The sequence below is a fragment of the Haliotis rufescens genome, unplaced genomic scaffold (assembly GCF_023055435.1).
Source record: "Haliotis rufescens isolate VD_foot unplaced genomic scaffold, xgHalRufe1.0.p SCAF_2, whole genome shotgun sequence".
Classification (NCBI taxonomy): Eukaryota; Metazoa; Mollusca; class Gastropoda; order Lepetellida; family Haliotidae; genus Haliotis; species Haliotis rufescens.
The window spans coordinates 36,509,858-36,531,306 of record NW_025963890.1 but is presented as its reverse complement, the minus strand read 5'-3'; the positions used below and the strand labels follow the sequence as shown (position 1 = coordinate 36,531,306).

Here is a 21,449-nt window from a genome sequence, read left to right as displayed (position 1 = left end):
TTACATTTCTGCAATGTTGATGTTCCTTAAGACATTCATGACGCAGCCGAACCTTTGAAACACAAATGACAGAAAATATATTTCAACGCTAAGAAACATATTGCACGTCAATAATAGAGTATTTTGTATCACCACGATTAGGCCCCGCAGATCTCCTCAAGCTCAGAAATGGTTGATCGTATATATCTTGCAGTTGCCGATAATCCATGCACATCCTTTATTCCCTGTTTCACGAAATCCGATAGGTTGAAACCAATTGAACCCACGGTTAACGCCCCATTCACCAGAATCTGCAATGCGGATGAACCAGTTACCACCCTAGCAAATTCAAGATGTATTATTAATATGGAACTCAAAATCGTAACAACTCTCCGTCTACCCCTTACCACGCTTCTCGTTTATCAATGTCTGTTCTCCTATTTAGTTCCTCTGCATAATCATTCAGGTTGTTCTGTGCAAGTTGTAAATGCGTAGCTAGTGAAGTGTCATAGCGACTGATTTACGACAACCATTGTCTGAGGTACATTTGATTCCAAAGGCTAATTACCCTGTAGCCGTCACATGTGCATGTCTCCATTAACCTAATTGTCATTATGTATTAGGCGCTAATCACCGTTGTTAATCCTCACCAACATTTCATTGTATATATTGTCAGACAGCCAGCCTGGGCTACTACTATATTACTTCCCGTTAATTATTGTTATTTATAGTATGGCATTTATTGCCTTAATTGTTCATCACCCTCAGTAGTCCTATGTCCAGAGCAATGTTATAATATGTGTTACAATTACACTGTTAGTCAACTTTGGTATTCCGAGTGCTGGTCTAGGGATGACCTCAAGCAGGATGTGCCGCTCGTAGGAAACGCCCTGAGGTGAGCTGGAGCTCCGCTCACCTCATGTATGCCTGAGCTGGAAGGTCCGCTCATCGCTGTGTTTGTGTTGTCAGAGCAGGTATTCCACTCATTGTGTACTTGTTGTTTATTGTTTACATGTTGTGCATGAAACGTTCCGGGACAGTGATGTCGATTTTGTCCTTGATTCCCCCAAGAGCTAATTCCCCGTCAACATGCGCGTTGACAGAAGACTGTTCAGTAATATGGATGGCTGCTCCAGAAACTCCACCCGCAAGTCCGAGCACTGCACCTGCTATGGCTACTGGAGGTGCAACCAGGAACCCAGTGAGTGTAAATAAACCACCAGCTGTGCAAATGCCTGCACTTTTCCTTTTAGTTTGCTGATAATATTTATAGTCTTCATCAAGCCTGTCTGCCAAACGTTTCAATCATCGTCTTACTTCAGGAAATATTCTTCGTCCTGGTTCACTGATTTTGCTGGAGAAGAAGAAAAGACGTTTAAATCCTGTTCTACTGTTTCTCTTGCAAACACTGTACAATTACAGATGCAGGCGCTTATTTTACACTATCAGTAACTAAGTTTCTAGCTAATATTTGAATCTGGCCGCATTGCATTGCAATGAAAGCGTTTGGAAAATAATTCGAAATAAAATATAGAGATGTGTGCCATATGAGGTAACATTTATAGCCTGCTATATTTGACCTGGTATGTTGACGCTCATGGTGACAATTGATTATCCTACAACTAAGGCGTGAAATATATATACTTCATCTGAAAACTGTCTGATGTCATCATTAGTGCGGCAAGTTAGGGTTTCATCGGACCCTCAGTTTCAGGATGCAATAGAGCATAGAGAGAATTTTGCGACGTGAACAAAATGATTTGCAATCAAAGGTTAATGTAAATAATATAGCAAACCGTCATGAGGATATATGTTCAACCGCCTCACTTCAAACTACTCATATCTTTACGATATTTGTGAGAGAATTGCCGTCTTAAGTGCAAACAAGTTTTCTTGGTGACGGCGATATATTACTATTCTTGGTTTCTTTGTTAGACTATAGCTTGGTCCCCAGCAAACTGTGCCGGATGGCAATCTCCCATTTAGCTATGGATGAAACATCTTTAGCTTTCTATGTGCACAGGTAATAACTTTGTCCTGCACCATGACTGTGGAATGTTTATTTAATGGAAAACAAATAATCTAGAATCGCATAAAAAGTAAGTCTAGCCAGCTCTAGCTAGCTCCATTCCACAGCATAGGGATTTTTTAATTCGAGTCAAGAAGGGTATTGTGTAATATAAGATTTCAGAGACTAAATGTTAGTGTAGTAATAACTCTTCAACATTGTTAATCAGTTTATGTCACTATATTTTTTTCACTAAGAGGTTCCACAACAGTGCATTAAAATGGATCAAGACCAATAGTGTCGAAAGAATGTAACCATAGTAATCAACATTGTTATCGCTAAGAATGCCATATTTTATTCACTGTGAATCTTTCTTGTCTCATAGAAAAATAATTTTTCATCGATTGATAAACATGATATTAATCTACATAAGAAATGTATGTGAAAGTATATCTGAAAAAAGATGTGCTTTCCGACAATGATTATGCTTTCTCTGTTTCTTGGTGCAGATATTCACAACGTAACTGCATAAACTGATAATGATACTTGGGAATTAATCATAACTGTCGTTTTGCTGTTAAATATATTATTTAAAGAAACATCTTTTGTACTAGACACATATACGCCCTACTGCGCGTATATTATGATTTTTGTCTTCATAGGCATTTTATTACATGCTTTCATTGCATGTGCTAAAGTATTGTAAATACTTATTTTCCTTTTGTAATGTCTTCAGAATCAATTATGGAGGAGGGGGCACGGGTGGCCCAGTCGTCTAAGGCGCCGCGTTCGCTGTGCAGAGTTGCATCGCTTGGACACGCCAGAACCGTATGATTGTGGTTTCGATCCTGGTTCGCCCAGATTATGTTTCTAGGTTTGTCAGCACCCCACCCGTGCTCGTGGGTTTCACCGAAATGGTAAACGTCTGAGACCTGCATCACTTCGGGCTGTCCTCCCACGTTAAGCTGACACGCCGCAATATAACTGGAATACTGTTAAAAGCGGCGTTAAAACCAACTCACTCAATCATGGAGGAAATAAAGACATGCATTCATTGTTCCGGTTCAATAACATCAATTCCAAATTGAAAATACTACTTTCAAACCAGTGCAACTTTGTCATGTGCCTCCAACAGGATCAATTAGAAATTTGTCGGTTTAAGTGCATCACTTTAAGTTTGGAAAGCATGTAAACAGCAAAACAACAAATAGAAAATCCTCAGCCGCCAACTGGTTCAACAAAAAGTTATATACCCACACTTACGGTTAAACGACATAACTTTGAGAGGATGAAGGGTAATGGATGCTACATGTTATATGCAGCGCGGCTTTAAAAAGAGATGTCCGATGCCTCTAACATATAAGTTTTTATTTAATATGCACTTCTTGTTGAATATCACTTCCTAGTGACCTAGTACCGTGACCTAGTACCGATCTCATGATTGTCCATGCAATAGTATTTAAACATTTTAATACTTCACTACAAAATACTAACAGAGGCAGTCCACATTCCTAACTTCCTGGTTAGCTGGCTTCCTCATCCAGTGTTCCCTGTCCATCACGATGCTACAGTTTTATCCTTCTGTTATTATTTAACCTAGCGATGTTTACACTTCAAACACGAAAGCGTCGTTTTTCTCCGTATATGGTCATTGGACGGAAAAACGACTAAAAATTCATTAAAATTGATTAACTGGTGAGCGTCAAGAAAGTGTCTGGAAAAGCGTCGAGTTTTTCAAGTGTAAAATGGACGGGAAATCGATGCTTTTGGTCCGCCCTGCACAACTGTTAACGGCCAATCAGATGGCGCTGGTCCCCTGACGCACGTGATGTCAAAGGCTTCCTTTAGGGAGCAGTAGGTTTCGTATATCTGGCATGCCTTGCTCTAGCATCTGTCGCGCGCAGTGCAGCGAGATTTGCTGAAAATTAATTTCAGGATATGAAACATGTTAATGGAATTCAGACACGCGCAAAGAAGTCAAAACAAACCATGTTACTAAGTTTATTGTGAAAACATATCCCTCCGCTTTGCACAGTTGTCTCTATCGGACACCGGGTTGTGTTTCATTTGGTTATAACAGTAAATATTGTTTTAGTGTGAAGTTATACGATGTACGGCTTTTTTCTTTGGATGAGAGGTAGGTCACATGTCTGCGAAACTGAAGTTCATGTTCATGTTCATCTTGACGTCCATACGTGTGTCACGGAATTGTATTTTTGAAATGACGTAAACACTGACGGACTATACCTTAGAGAAATCCATGAGAATCCCCTAGCACTAATTACATACAGAAGCGTCGTTTCTCATCATTTTTAGCCTTTTGCTTTGAACTTAGCGTTTTAGCATACATTGGGATACGTCGATGAGTTTGAATGCATGCCCGTTCAAGGGGATCCTCGGTACAACCCATCCTAGAGAACAAACGAAGAAAAGCACATCCAAACTTGCGCTGTGACGGTATACAGCAATCTATGAATGTACCTTAGTATCTATTTGACACATCGTTACAATCGCCTTTCAATGCTCGGTCAACTGATAAGTCATAACTAACACTTGAAATGGCCACAGGTTCATGAACAACTTCGCAAATCTCCCCCGTCACGTTTATCATGTCGATCATTTTGACGTCTTGTACTTTATGTAAATGTATTACGACGCTCTGTCGTTGTTATTGACTTGTAGTTCTTAACAGACCTTCCTCATCCAATGGGGATATTATAGGAATACATTTCTAGGAAACAAACTAAAACAGATGTTCCTGAAAAGTAAGTTGAGGATACATGGCTGTCCGTGTAGACAAGAAGTCTAGATCTAGCGCTACATCCTGCGAGGCATAAAATAATGATAGAAAAATTATAAGAATTGACTTTCACTTTATGAACGCTCTGACCTTCATACAGTTTGGCCCTTACTCTATGAAGGTTCTACTTTCGTCAACAGTGCATTTCGCCTACAGGGTTATCAAAACAACTTTATTCATAACGTTTTGCATCAGTGCGTCGTCTACATCCGCCTACAGTGCATTTCGCTTTCAGTGTTATCAAAACAACCTTATGCTCCAGTGATTTATGTTAATAAAAGCTTAACCCCTTCAGTTACATTGCGAACTAAAAATAGAGTACAATACCCCCAAAAACGAAGACAAGTCCCATAATACTGAGTGGGTTATGAGAGACACAATGTCGTTAACAGCATAAAATGTTATTGTTAATATTGACAAATACATTCCTCAAGACACATTTCAGCCTCTGTGTGGATCGCAGCTCATGATATCAATCACTAGATTGTCTGGTTCAGACTCGATTATTTACAGACGCCGTCATAAAGCTGGAATATTGCTTAGTGCGATGTTAAACAACATACAAACAAACTCCAATGAAGTTCACATTGCACAGAAAACCATCAAAATCCAGTCGATAGATTGTGGTACATTTGCCAGTACAACCTGTGTTTACACATTGACTTAATGTCTATTTTCGTTTTATGTTATCTTGAAATAAGAAAGTCTGTTACATAATTAACTTGATTGTCGCATTTGGCAATTCTAGAGTTTGGTGTGATCAGAGGTCTAGTGTTACTGAACAACAATTGGAATCCACTCAGGAGGCCGTGTAGTTTCTTTTATAAATCCCTTATAACTATATAGCTATTTGTTGTTTTAGATCACTTGAATTTTAATTATATAAATATCTTGATATTGATAACTGAGTCTAACCGTGTCCTCTACTCAATGTTATTACAAGATATTTAATTCTTGACTTTCTTTCACATAACACACCACATCACTATTTCTAGGCGAAAGTAGACCGAATCATACTGAGCTGCAAAGGCATGCCTTTGTTTAGTAATAACTACGTTGTAGATATGATTGAAGCAAGAAAGATAAATACTTAAATGCAATCAAATTTCAGAAACTCGATTGCAGTTTTGTATCTTGAAACTCGTATAATTACAAGATGAGTCGAATTATTTGTGCTAATGTTCTTATTTCTCTCTTTTTTTAAACATTATATATGCGTAGTCTGCTAGTCATCTTGTGGATTACATAACATCACTACACATAATTTTGACAGTTGCAGTAACGCAAAGTACCGCGAGAGAGTTAAACAATACTTTGAACAGTATTTCAATTACATCACGTCGTATCAGATTGATGGACAAAAACCCGATGCGGTTCAGGCCTTAATAACGGGTGTTAATGAAAAGGTGAGCGTATCCTCCAACATAGCTGGGACCCGTCACAAACACCTGCGAGGACAAGTCAATTGTTCACCTGAACAAAATACGGAAACACAATGAATCTAGTCCTTACTATTGCCGAGCATTTAAAGCACTTTGTCCGTCAAGGAAATGGACGTGTATCAATAATATGTTCCTACAGGTAATACTTGTCATTAATTTGGCAAAATGTATTGACTCAGAGCATATTGTTAATCAGAACGTTTAGACACTGACATTAGCATGCAGTTGAACTCATCGCCCATCCCATTATTGATAATGCTTCCTTCTTTACACTTTATCTTTCAATAGGCATGTTAGGCTTCTTTCATAACTCGGGGGTGTCAAAATTAACCAAAATTAACACAATGCGACATTTTGCCCATTTGTCCCATTATTGTCGCATTATTGTCGCTCTTTGAATAATCTAGATATGCACACAAAAGCAAGTCTAGACAGCTTCAGCTAGCTCTATTCCAATGGAATCCTAAACGAGAAGGTTGATACGACTGACCCAAACAACTACAGGCGTTTTGTAGTAAGCAGCTGCTTGGGTCAACTATTTTGCAACTTCATAAATGAAAGAAAAATGGAACACATTGAAAAAACTCTTTTACAAGAACACTGTCAGTCTGGATTTAGAAGGGGATACCGAACATCAGCTAATGTATTTGTTCATTAAACATATATATATTCTACAAAAAGTAAAAAGAAAAGAATATACAGTTGCTTTGTAGACTTTCAAAATGCCTTTATTTCGTTGACAGATCATCAGTTGAGGAAATGTATTAAAAATAATATCATCACTATATCTCTTATGAAGTGAAAATTGATAGGGGGATTTCACAGTCCTTTAACACCAACTTTGGGGTAAGGATGCATTTTGTCTCCCACATTATTCAATATATTCCGCAATGATCTTCCACATCATATTTAGGAGATAAACATACTGTGTTTTCAATGTAGAGCTAGGTTACCTGTAGATTTAACCCCGCTAAATTGAATTTGGAACCGAACGTCTATGTACTCCTCACTGAAGTCTTGTAGCTCTACATTGAAAACACAGTATGTTTATCTCCATTCTACCATGACTAAATAAAACGCGAACTCTTTGGTGTTAGCAAATATACTGAGTGAAGCGGCATGGGTTGAGTTCAGTGTTTTGAGTGGGTTATCGATCTGAATTGCGGAATCACCGAACAAAATATGGTGCTGTATATACGCAAGCAGTTTGTTTACACCGTAATACTTCGCTCGAACATATGACAGGCATTGAAAGTATATAATCACGGCAAACTTGGTAAGCTTACATGAGGTGGGCATCCCTAAAGAAAACAAAGCAAGCTTTGCAAGGCTTTCGCTCTACATCGCACGTCACCATTATGACGTCATATCGCTCATTGTGACGCAAACGATATGACGTCACAGTCGTATATAGAAAAGCGCCAAAATTCCAAGCTCTCTGTTGTCTCCAAAACGTAAATACATTCCCTTTGCTGATTTCTGTCGTATTTTTCTGCACGAAATGTATTGCCACACATCCTTTGAATAGTGTAGTAACCGCATCTGTGCATTTTGTAACCTGTAATTGTAGATATAATTATTTAAATGTGCCTACCGACAATGACTGAAAATTGTACTATTCTATCAATTTTAGCTTCCGGGGTGATGCGGCCGTCAAACCAGCTGTTTCAATCAGAGGGTTTTTTTGTGATTTAATAGCCTCTGATTGACCAATCAGAATCGAGTAAATTCCAAATTCATGGTAGAATATAATATAACAATTATTATTATTCAAACATTCGTCATTTGTTGTTTCCCGATGACTCAAAACAAAGAGAAAAACTACAAGCGTTACTTGATGGTCTAAGTGTATTTTGAGCAACAAATAACCTAAAGAGAAATGGTGGCAAAACAAATTTTGGTGATACAAAAATACTAGTTACGGCTAGATATAATTACTTATAGATATAGATAAAATTACTTAGGAATTACATTTGAAACAAATGGTAAACTTAAAAATAGTGCTAAACCTCTCCTGAAAAAGGCCCTAAGGCCTACCACAAGCTTCAGTCTCCATTCTTAACCAAGATATACCTTCAGCTCTTGCATGCAAATATTTCAAAACATTAATCGAGCCAGTAATCCTATATAACAGTGTAATCTTGGGTAAAGGGTCAATCCTCCTGAACAACTCTGATTCATTCATTGATCCTCGAGAAACTGCAGCTCAGATTTTGAAAACCCATGACTGAAGGATTTGCGAAGCATGTTTACCGCCAACTGGGCGACGACAGATATTATGCAAATCTTTTCATGTTCTAATTTAAAGTGCTCAAGTGATTTGATGCACTTCGCTAGGCGAGGCCCTTGCGCCTGCACACGTACAATAACAGCAGTCGTTGTGAATAGGTAACACTCTGACGGTTCTCAGGTTTCCTTTTCAATCTGTCGTGTTCATCCTGCATCTCCAATACAATAAACCTCTCCTACCTTTACCTTTGTATACATGAAAACATCATAGGGGCGTGGGAAGAAATCTCGAAGGTGATGACACAGCGAATTATATATTGTCCTAAATTAACATATAGCAATGAGGGTCACTGACGGTGGTATTCTTTTCCATCTTCCGGACACTCTAATGTTTACACTATTTTGTGACATTCATGTACAGAACTTCTTTTGTTAAATTATATTGCGAGATAATCGTGTTGTGGACTTTTGATAAAAAGTGTTGTGTACAAAAAAGACAAGAACGCGAGATTTTTGCCTTCTCGCCTTCTCGCATTCTCGCACTTATGGTATATTCAGCTCGTTTCCAAAGGTCGAGATCGCGAGAATGTTCCTTACAGTATTCCATAATTTCCAGATATGTCACGCGTCAACAACTTGACTGGCTGTCGAATGCGAGAAGCTTTTTCAAGTAGACAAACAAATGTCAGACCTTAGTGAGTATACAACATAAGCTGCCTTGTCAAGCGCTAGAAGGTTAACCGTCATATTAACCGTTAACATATACATGTAAAGAAAATATTTGATCACATGCCATTGCAAATTGCAGTTGAAGGTATTTTATTTCACATCACAACTCTAACATACATTCACATACAGCAATAAGATCGAATACATCATAAAACATGGCGAAGGTACTTTATGTCAAGTGAAGTAATACTTATAGACTAAAAAGAACTAATAATATCAAGTACGTTGAAACTAACCTAACCAGATTATGGGGTAAATATTTTTCAGATTTAGCCAAACCCTACCATTCCGAAGGATTTGATGATGTATTTAAAGAAGATATAACTAATAAGGTACAGATATTTAAACAAGTACGAGAGAGGCCTGACGAGGAATTGGAAAAAAGAATTTACATGTCACGAGATAAGAGAGGCCGTCAAATCCCTCAGCAGGAATAAATCCCCAGGTCCGGATAAAAGATTACAAATGAACATATTATCTATGCAGGAGAACATCTTATTTATTCCTTACGTATACTTTTTAATCATATGATGAAACTACAATATGTACCCTATGATTATAGACTTGGTATGGTCATACCAATATATAAGGGGAAGAATGACCATCGAAATTATAGAGGTATTACTCTCACATCATGTCTCTGTAAGCTCTTTGAAAATATACTGCTCAAACGTATAGAAGACAAACTATGTAGGCTTAACCCAGACTTTCCTGATATGCTACAGTTTGGCTTTAGAAAAGAACATGGAGCTATTATGTCAGTATTTACTTTGATCGAAGGCATTCAGTATTACATACAAAGGGACTCTGCAGTCGATGCAGCTTTCTTAGATAATGAAAAAGCATTCGATAGGATATGGCACGATAGATTATTTTACAAACTACATAAACTGGGCATTAGAGGTAATACATGGAAATTACTACATCATTGTTATACAAATAGTTATGCTTATATTTCCTACCAAGGTGAACAATCAGACAGATATATGGTTCATCAAGGTGTTGGCCAAGGCAGAGTAACCTCTGCTTGTTTTTTTCTTGTTTTTATAAATGACCTCATTACAGCCCTTAGACAAGCACAATTTGGCATTCGTGCATATGGTATGGATATTCATGCAGTCTTGCTTGCCGACGATACTACACTAATTAAGGCATCACCGAGAGGCTTACAAACATCCCTTGATATGGTACATACATATGCCTCAAGGTGGCGCCTAACATATAATCCATCAAAAAGTGCAATAATTGTGTTCACCAAAGCAAAACGCAAGAGGTATAACTGTCATTGTAAACTTGGAAATATACACATCACTACAACTGACTCTACGGTGTATGGTGGAATACTTCTAACATACAAACTATCCTGTAAAACAAGAATTGAAAAGTACTGTCAGAAAGCAAGACAAAATATTAACTCCCTAAGATCTTTAGGATTTAATAGTTATGATCTTCATCCAATTTCAAGCGTGAAAATATGGCTCAGAATGATACTCAAAACCAGCCTTTATGGATGTGAATTACTCTATGACATCAAGGGTCAACGTGCTGCTCTGTTGGAAGGCACGCAAAGATATTTTGCACGCATTGTACAGGGTCTTTATAAAAGATCTCCTTCAGAATCTACTATGTCGAACCTTTGATAATGCAAACTTTTATTTCTTGGTCGTTTATGCAATCTGAACTATAATAACTTTGCAAAAGATATTTTTTGCGCGTCCATTGCAAGCCCTGTCTATTCAAAGACAATCTGTGGAGAACTTAAATCAACACTTGATAAATACAATCTGTGTCCCTACCTTCGTACATCTACTCAGTACGGTACTTTCCCTCCAAAATTGAAATGGAGAAATCGTGTTAACGACACTATATGCAAATACGAAGAACAATCATGGCTCAATGTATCAAATAACGCAAGCATGTCCCGTTGTAAGAGAATTCATACGAAATTAACATACCATGTACTTTGGCAATTAGATTTTCTGTACCGGGAATATCGACCTGCTTTACAAATCTTAGTGAAAGTCTCATCACGCAGTAAACTTTGAACAAAAAGTTCGAAAGAGTGCATGCTCTGTAATAGGCATGCGTTCGACTATGAAAGCCACATTATTTTACTCTGATCAAACAAATTTTAAGCAAGAGTCGTGTGACGCTCTTTGAAATCTTGGTAGAAAGCGCTTGCTCGATCTTACCTCAAAAGTTGTGAAGCCAAGACACTGGAAAAGAGGCTGGAAAATTATTCGACATCAAGGGAAAGTTTATTATATTGCAAAGTTGAAGTCATCCCTCTTTTTTTGTCACATGACACATGCATATGAAGCCATGTATTTGATGCACTATGACTAATTAAAACTTACATGAGATATGTATATTCATGTGTTATTCCTTTTTGAACACAATGTTCCTTCTACTCAGAGTATAGTCAGACTTGTTAAAAGGCTTCGCATCTTTGCCAATCGTATAGGGTTTCAACTTGAATCGTTTCATCATTTCTATTATATATGGTGCTTCTGGGTTTTGGAAAAGTTTGTCCCATTCAATAATTACCATGCGCACGTCAACCACATTGAAGAACGCCTCAGCACCCTTCATCACCTGTACTTCGTGGTCCTCACAGTCAAGTTTCAAAACAGCGGACTTGATATCAAACATCTCCAAAAGATCGTTCATCTGAATGGTGGTTATCGCGTCGCTGCTTTGATTGAGGTTAGTTTTCTTCTCAATACGAGTATGGGCAATACTACCCTTGTAAATCTTAAAGGCGATGGGTTGCCTTACATCAGACATTGCGTTGTGTATGACAAACATCTGTCCAGCAAACCCACCTTTTACCACACCTCGGCACAGGCGTTTGGTGTTGACATCATACGGTTCAACGGAGATGACCCTGTTCCCTAGTTTAGCTGCAGCGAGACTGAATGTTCCAATATTTCCCCCGACATCGATGAAAACGTGTTCTTTATTTTCTTTCAGTATTTCAAAAGAAGTGTACATGACATCCGGCTCCCAAACGCCAACTTTCTTCAGAGTGTTCGAAACAACGATATCGTCCTTGATGGCGTGGATAAAGATGCGCGTATTTCCAGCAGGTGTTTTTAGAGTCGCCTCATCATACACCTCATCCTCCGTACACATACTGTCGTCTGCTACCCATGACCCGTTCGTTCTTTTGTACGCAATTCCGTGCCAGGAAGGCATCTTCTTAAACGGCTGTGATTGAGGCAACGGTTCGGCCCTCACTTCAACTGGAAGATGCACCTCATTCACCGCCCCTTTGATGTCCAAAGACAGCTTACGAATGGAGGTTTGAATGTCACCAAGTTTCCCGTCCAGGTCAGACTTTGATCCGTTGAAACAAACAATTGCGTAAACAGCTGCAACTGTTATTGTTAACACAAGCACACGTCCGGAATACGATCGAATAATTTGCGATGGCATTTTGTTTCAAGCATTAATACTCTGCAAACATAAGATTACACGTAATAACTGGACCAGAAATGCTCCGTGCTTCAGCCTGAGGTGCTTGGGACCGTGTGTGAATCAGTGCACAATGTATAGAAATTTTCACAGGACGAAATGTCAGATTTTACACTTTAGAAATCAATGCAAAAGAGGTGGGACATATAATTACGCTGTTGATACAAGGCTTTACTTTAATACAAAACAATCACAAAATTCAATGTATTTATCTACACACAGAATTATCGCTGACGTATTTTGAGAACAATTGCAGAATCGTTAAGACATTGTTATGTTATTTCTGAAAAATATATCTGTGGAAACAATGAATTCCGTGACTATCAGATTAATTGAATGCAATATCATCCAGCTTGATGCTTGAGTGTGTGATCACTCCCTGACTGCACAATAATTTATATTGTCTACTTGATATTGTATGAGATCGTACAGTCGACTCTGACAATCCGATCATTGTCCAATCCGACATTATGTCTTATCCGAAAAATATGTTTGTCCTGTTCAAAGGGCCCAACTCCATTCACGGTGTGGCAAGCGCAAATTAATCCCTTAAAAACTTTTTCTCGAGGCTTTCAGTCTAGGCTCGGGTCACTCCACTCTGCTAGGCCCAAAACACTCGCTCAAGGCTAAGATCACTCGGTTGCTCTCAAATTAATCCCCTACATGTTTACCGCATTCGACTTCTCCTGTTCAGTTTTGGCATACAGTTCTAAAACTTTCAATCTTTATGTGACGTTCTTCTTACCTGATAAAAAGAAGTAGCCGTGTGCTGATCAATTATCGACTGTCTCTGTAGATTAACATTTGGCTTATTAAGGTATATAAGCATTCAATATTGATAAAAAATATATCCAGATATTTGTACTTGTCAAAACTTCTTCGTGCACACAAGATCTTTCGCCGCTCAAGGACTCTTCAGGTGTAATAACAACTTTAAAGTATTCATAGGCGACGCACAACAGCAGTATTTGTGTCTTCATAATACCGATAACGTAACAGTAACAATAGTGGGAGTCGTAAAACGTAGTCATAAGCGACAGCCAATATTATGTCTGTGACGTCACAATGGCTTTGACCTCATAGTGTCAATAGTGGGAGGCGTAAATACATTTAAGTATTGAAGTTGTATCTGCTGACGTTCATCTGCTGATGAAGACTGTGCCTCACATGAGCAAATTCCTTGTTGCAAATGCCCATGTCTTCGCTCAATTGACAACACAATAATGTGACATACTGACGTTCATCGGGAAATGAACTGGAAATCAGAGGATATCATAATTGAACACTGTATGTTCTTTACATAACGAAAATATGTAAAATCGACACGTTTATAATGTGTTTACCTGTTAACTGATACCGTCTGTAGTTTCAATCTTCTGCTATTTTGAAGAATAAGAGTAATCTCAGCTGAGACCCAAGCCTCTCCAGAGTGATCTCAGTCTTGGCTCAAATCACTCTAGAGTGATATACTTCTGTCCATGATTGATTGTATGTCCTGGTCTGTTGTGCATAAATGTATAACTATATTGGAGGCGTATGTGGTTGATGATGTGGGGTGTGTCCATGAAATGAAATATTGTTGTTGGGTCGCTTTTGCAGACATTTGCATCCTGAATCACCCTGTACATATGGTCACGACTTCGAGAATCCGTATCACAACATATTCATTATGTTGATTGAGTTGGGCCTCCAACACCGACTCCAGGGCCTTGGTTCAGATGAGTCCCCAAAAAGTCAGAGCACTCCACCCTCTTTGGCCCATATGTCTCACCATGGATCAAATCACTCCCAGTACTCTTTCATGTGTCCATGTTTGATTGTCCATGTTCTGGTTTATTTGGGTATGAATTTATAACTTTATTGGGGCGTGTGTGGTTGGTGTTGTTGGTCAATTCCCTTGTTGTTGCGTCGCTTTCTCAGACATATGCATCCCGAACCGCCCTGTAAATGTGGTCACAACTTCGTATCACTACATGTACATATGTATTTGTCCACTCTTTCACGCTTACAAAAAAGCGAATACTTTTACATGAGTAATGTCTCAATTAGGACTGCTGAAACCAAATTATAGTGATTCATAGACACGTGCTTTGATACAGTGGGAATTCCAGGAGCTTTTAAAGCCAAGTAAATGATGTTTCATTGGAAAATCGAGACGGGTTTTCCATAACAATAGGGCCCCGTGAGTCTCGCGAAGAGCTACTTCCGGTACCAGCATTTCCGGTGACATGCAAATAATCATGAACTAGTTCTGCTTTGGAAATGCGCGACCGCCAAAGCTTACTCTGTATACGGAACCAAGTATACTACCATGCTTGGTTGTCACCGCTGTTGACAGTCGTAAAAGTTTACTTATTTCGGAATAATATGATCGGTTATTTGTCGCTCCTCCAAGGTTTATTGGTTCCTGACTGACAACTGACAACCATAGGACCGTTCGTAAAGGCATATTTTATTTTATTTACCTTTAAAATAATTTTAACAACCAGTGCGGTACTATCGTTTAGATTATTACGGAGGATGTGTTACATGTTTCATGTTAGATTATTTATGAAGATGTAACTTCTAATAGGTAGTCCACATTACCCAACTTACCATGGTATTCTGGTATCTGACAGCAGTGTCATGGGAGTCGTGCCTTTGACAGTTGGAATAGGCATTAAATAATTATTAGATTTGGGGGATGACATTTTGAAAATCAATGCTATGAACATATTTATAAACGTGAAATTTATTTTGGGATATTCTATTAATTTACATTTTTAGTATTTATAGTACTTAATAAACCAGTCATATGCTTAAAACTTAAATTTAAAAATGCATTATATTTGATCGTATTTACTCTGTCAGACACCTTTAATAACGTAAATAATTTTCAAATGTGACATTTGTTAGTTTTGATGAGAGACTTATTTGTTAAATATGTTTTTCTTTATGAAGGAGGGTTTTATGCAATGTAGAAAGCATGTGCATAAATTGTTGTGTGATTATCAAAATTAGTTGGAATATTAAATGTGAATAGATATAATAATCTGCAGAATTATTATTACTTGCACTTTAGTAGGCTTGCACTGAAGTTTCACTCTCATCTACATGTACAGGATGACAGAAATTAAGGAAGACCACACACACACACACACACACACACACACACACACACACACACACACACACACATACACACACTCAAAAATAGTTTATTGAAATAATTAAAAGTTTAATTACTTTATTTGGGATGAATGACAGTCTCATTACTGTATTCTAAGCCCTGCCAGTAAATATATTAATCCCAAAATTATTTACACTAATTAAATAAATTACCTCTGTATTTGAAATAAATATATCAAACCCTTACCCGTAAAACACACATATCCCTTGATTTCGAATATACATTACTATGGGCATAATGCAAGTATGTCATTCCAAAAAATTTCAGGTTTGTGCAAAAAGTAACTGCTGTTAGTACACGTATTCAATATGAATATCCAGAGTGATATACATGTACTTATTTATCAATTTGTGTAAATATCATTTTTTAAGTCCAGTGATGAATAAAACTGGTGTTGGACAATGGTAATTTTACACTGTGCATTTACTTGATGTCCTAGTTCTATGTTGTTGCTCTGTTAACCATGTGCAGAACATAAATGGGTTTTTTTCTGGGTTGTGAAGGAGTGAATTGACATCATGAGCATCGATCCATGCAATTCGGATCGATGACATGTATCAACCAAGTCAGCGAGCCTGACCACCCGATCCCGTTAGTCGCCTTTCACGACAAGCATAGTCGCCTTTTACGGCAAGTTTGGGTTGCTGAAGACCTATTCTATCCCGGAATCAGAGGCAATGTATTGCTTGACCACAAAATATTCAAAGAAATCTGAAGATCTGTTACAATCCGAGATGCATGGAAAGCTGGTCCAAATGCAAAAGATGGATAACTCTTATGAGAACATATAACATATACTTCTAAAATACCAACAATTTTTACAATGCCTACATCAAGTTATAATAAATACATTAAGCATTACATTGTATCTTCAACTGAATATGCTAAACAAATGACAAATGGGTTTGTAATGATGAAGTCTATTCACACCATACAGAATGCATTTGAGTGAGGTCACTGTTGCGGCATGTGGAATTCCCTTACACAATCTAAATATAGCACGGGAATTACCTTCCTGTGACGTAATGCTTTGTAACCGGATGTAGCGTGGTTCTGAATACATGAGTCAAATGGAGACTTTGTTTTGATTTCTAGTAATCAATCAAGCTTATATAAAGTATTTTGACGCTGATTGATCAAGTGAAACATGATGTCAGAAGTGGCTGATTCCGTTGATGAACTTTAAAAGCGCGGTAAACGCCTGACATTGCAGATATTTAGAACTTTCAAACTCTTATCAAGCATTCGTTGTTGAGAACACGTTGATTCCACATTGGCGTCGTATCACATTCCCGCAACGCAAGAAATGAAACTTACGGCTGATGTTTCCACTAACTGGAAGAATTTAAAAGCAGAATGGGAGTTCTACGTTATTGCTACTAAAAGAAATTCAAGAGGCTGCGTTGTGTAGAGTTATGGGGATAGCAACAGTCAAAGTTTTGAACCGTTTAGGGGTTACTAACGAAGAAAAAAAAGATCCTGCTCTAATTTTGACTAAACTAAATTGGACATTTTCTGCCACAAAAAACATTTATTGTTTGAACGTGTAAAATTTGGACATGCAGATCAGGCTAGCAAAGATAGTGTAGATCAATATGTTTTCAGATTGCGTCAGTTAGTAGAGATATGTGAATTTGATGCATTAGAATCTGGATTGATCAGAGATACTCGTAGACTAGTGATAGGTACTACAGATGCACACACACGTGATAGACTTTTAATAGAAAGTTCCGAATCTAGAATGATGTATTGAATTGTTGAGAGCTGCAGAACTTTCACAAGCACACAAAGAAGATATTAAGTCAGAAATAAAGCAAGAAACAGTACATGCAAATCTGAAAGTAAAAGAGAGAACACATGACAAACAAAAGACTTAATTAAAGACTCAACAAAAGACACAGAGTGTAAGCAACAGAAATAACAGAAGTAACCATGGTAACAGACAACATGTATCATGCAAATACTGTTGTAACAGACACGCTTTCAACAGAAATATATGCCCTGCATATGGTTAGATTAAGTGTTCACAGTGTGGCAAGTTTAACCATCTCTCCAAGATGTGTCACATGAAAAGAAATAGAACTGTTCAACAGAAGCAGATTACACGGATCAGAGTGAAAGTGAAGATGAGTCTGATGAAGATGAATCTGTGTTTGCAGTGCATAGAGTAGGTTCCACAAGCAAGAAAACCGCAAATCACATTTTATAATACAGATGAAGTACTCTACTACCCATTCACATGCTTGCAAGACAACACAACTTGGCACAGGTGCGAGTTGCAGTGCTATGTCGTATGCAGATTTGATTGACATTCTACATACAGATCATGTCGACCTTGACCCACATGGAGGCAAGATGAAGTTTAATGATGAAAGAGTTATCACTCCTCTAGGCTCATACACGCTTGATGTAGAATACAACGGTAATCAAAGCAGAATCACCTTTGGTATCATCTAAACTGCTCCGTGGCCGATCAATCGATGGGAACACATGTATTAACTTGGACTGGATCAAGATAGTGAACCAGGTGAACCCAGAGGAAGATACACCTCCTTTAGAGACTTTAATCAAAGAATACAGTGATGTATTCAAAGGCCTAGGATGCCTCCCAGGTGAGTACCATATTGAAATTGATGAAAGTGTTCAGCCTGTCCAACATGCGCCACGTTGAGTGCCTGTTCCTCTTCGAGACAAGCTCAAGGAGAAGATTGACGATATGGATCAAAATGGTATAATCGCCAAAGTTACTTCTCCCAGAGACTGGATAAGCAGTCTAGTTGCAGTTCAAAAGTCACACATGCTCAGAGTGTGTATTGATCCAAAGGACTTAAACCGAGCTATAAAACGGCCCAAGTATCAAATGCCTGTGATAGATGAGATTTTGCCTAAGCTCTCAAAGGCAAAAATATTCACAGTTCTGGATGCTAAGGATGGGTTCTTTCAAGTCAAGCTAGACGAACCTAGTTCCCATTTGACTACTTTCTGGACTCTGTTTGGAAGATATCGCTATCTCAGGATGCCACAAGGGAATAAGCAGTGCTCCTGAGGAATATCAACGAAGACAAACAGAGGCGTTGTCGGGATTGAATGGTGTCGACGTAATCCATGACAATGTCTTGTGTTATGGTTCCAGTGACAATCTAGAAGAAGCCAAGAAGGATCACAACAGAAATCACCTCAATCTATTCAAGCGAGCCAGACAAGTCAACCTCAAGTTCATTCATAAGAAGTTTCGCCCATGTCTGAGAACAGTACCATATATGGTAGCAAAGCAAAGCAAGCAAAGGTTTACAACCTGATGCATCAAAAGTTGCAGCAATAGTCGATCTACCTCGTCCGAACGACAAGAAAACAGTTCAAAGATTGCTTGGATGCATCAACTACTTGTCAAAGTTCATGCCTAGACTCTCAGATGTGTGTGAACCACTCAGACAAGTGACCGAGAAGTCATGTGAATTCATGAGGGAGAGTCAACAAGAAGAAGCTTTCTCCACAATCAAGTCTCTCATAAGTATAGCTCCAGTGCTCAAGTATTATAATGTGAATGATGAGGTAGCCATTCAGTGTGATGCATCTGAATCAGGTTTGGGTGCTCCTTTGCTCCAGCAAGGTCAGCCAGTTGCTTTTGCCTCTAAAGCTCTTTCACAGATAGAACGTCCCTACGCACAAATCGAGAAGGAATGTCTCGCGATTGGTTTTTCCTGTACAACCAGTACATTCAAGGCTAGGATTTCATCAACGTTCAATCGGATCACAAACCCCTAGTTCCGATCTTTCTCAAGCTGCTTTACAAAGCTCCGAAGAGACTCCAGAGTATGCTCTTACGCTTACAGAAGTATAACCTCTCGGTAAGCTATCTACAAGGCTCAAAGATTTACATTGCCCATATGCTAAGTCATGCCTATATCAAGACCAAGTCGAAGGAAAATCTTGATAATGCAGAGTATCAAATATTTCAGATCACTCAAGAGAAAGAGTTGTTCAACGAGATCGCTCAAATCAATTAAGTAGACTACATGAGACTTTCAAACAGCACACATGCTCAAATTCAAGTTGTAACAGGTAGAGATCCAGCTCTACAGACCCTCATGACAACAGCGATGTTGGGATGGCCTGACACAAGGGACGAAGTGCCAGTAGGGATAAGCGAGTATTGGGCGTATCGTGCGGAACTGACAATCCAAGATGGTGTCCTCTACAAGGGCATGAATGGCATCTACCAGTGACAATGCAACCACAGATGATCGCAAGAGCGCATTCCAGCCTTTTAGGAGCTGATGCCTGTGTTAGACAGGCTAGAGATGTTCTTTCCTGGCCTGGTATGTCAGCTGAAATCAAGGACAATGTACAGTCATGCACAACATGTTCAGCATTTCAAGCTAAACAACAGAAAAGACCACTCATAACTCACAAGATACCACAACTGCCATGGTCCAAGGTAGGACAAGACTTGTTCACACTCTATGGAGATAGTTATCTAGTTACTGTCGACTACCACAGTGACTTCTTCGAACTTGACCAGCTAAGTGACACAACTGCAACATCAGTAGTCAACGCAATCAAAGCTCACTTCGCAAGACATGGAATTGCGGACATGGTAACTGATAATGGACAACAATATATGAGAGGAATTTGCATCATTCACACGTCAGTGGGAATTCGAACATTTGACAAGCTCACTATATCACAGACAAGGAATGGAAAGGCCGAGTCAGCTGTGAGAACAGCAAAGAATCTAGTCAAGAAGGCTAGACATGACAACAAGGATGTTCAAATGGCATTACTTGAATGGAGAAACACTCCAGACAGCTATGGAGTAAGCCCTGTGCAAAAGATAATGTCATGTCGCACGAGAACAACGATGCCAACAGCTGAAGGATTGCTGAAACCACAATCTGTTGACGTCTACGACAACATCGTACACAAGCAACAGAAAGCTAAAGTAGCTTATGATAAACATGCCAAACCACTTCCACAGCTAGAGACAGGTGACAGTGTGAAAATGCAACATGTAACCAATCCAAAACAACCATGGATTTCAGGTTCATGTGTAGCCAAAGTGGGAGCTCGCTCAGGTTGTATGTCCTGACCTACTGTTGGCACTGGTGGAATAGATTTTAGAAACTTCCTATTCCTAGTTTCTCAAAGTTTCTCAAACTTCCTATTCCTAGAAATAGGAAGTTTCTAAAATCTATTCCACCAGTGCCAACAGTAGGTCAGGACATACAACCTAAGTCCAGTGATACAACTGAATCAGTTAAATCACCTCCAGTGAAGATAACCACACCAAAGAAATCTCCAGGGAAAATCAGCAGTATTTCAATAAAACCACCACCAAGTGCTGATTCAAGTAAACCACGTCCTATCAACACTCAAGACCAAAAGTGGACGACGGACGACAGCCCCTGCAAAGTTCAAGGACCATGTGCTGTAGTCAAGTGCAGAAGAAATTCATATTAACTGTAAAAGTGTTTGATGTTATTCCAAAGTTTAAAAGTGCTTCAAAGTGTGTTTTAGTTTTCAGGAAATGACTTTTATATTGACTTTAATTATGTCATTCATTCAAAATGAGAATTTATTACTTCTTTTATGCGTAATTGTGTTTATGCTTATATA

General features: G+C 38.6%; 1 protein-coding gene across 2 annotated transcripts; it reads right to left on the bottom strand.

Annotated features, from left to right (window-relative positions):
* Window positions 1-970: 970 nt before the first annotated feature.
* LOC124121187 lies at window positions 971-12,729 on the bottom strand. Of its 2 annotated transcripts, none has more exons than XR_006858982.2 (2): window positions 11,380-12,729; window positions 971-1,333 (listed from the first exon to the last, which is right to left on the bottom strand). XR_006858982.2 is itself a non-coding variant. In XM_046484170.2 (2 exons), exon 1 carries the CDS (start codon window positions 12,623-12,625, stop codon window positions 11,567-11,569), a length of 1,059 nt encoding a protein of 352 aa, XP_046340126.2. In that variant the 5' UTR covers window positions 12,626-12,729; the 3' UTR covers window positions 971-1,333; window positions 11,545-11,566. The 2 variants fall into 2 exon arrangements, 1 of the variants encoding a protein (XP_046340126.2); XM_046484170.2 differs by having other exon boundaries at window positions 11,545-12,729.
* Window positions 12,730-21,449: the final 8,720 nt, after the last annotated feature.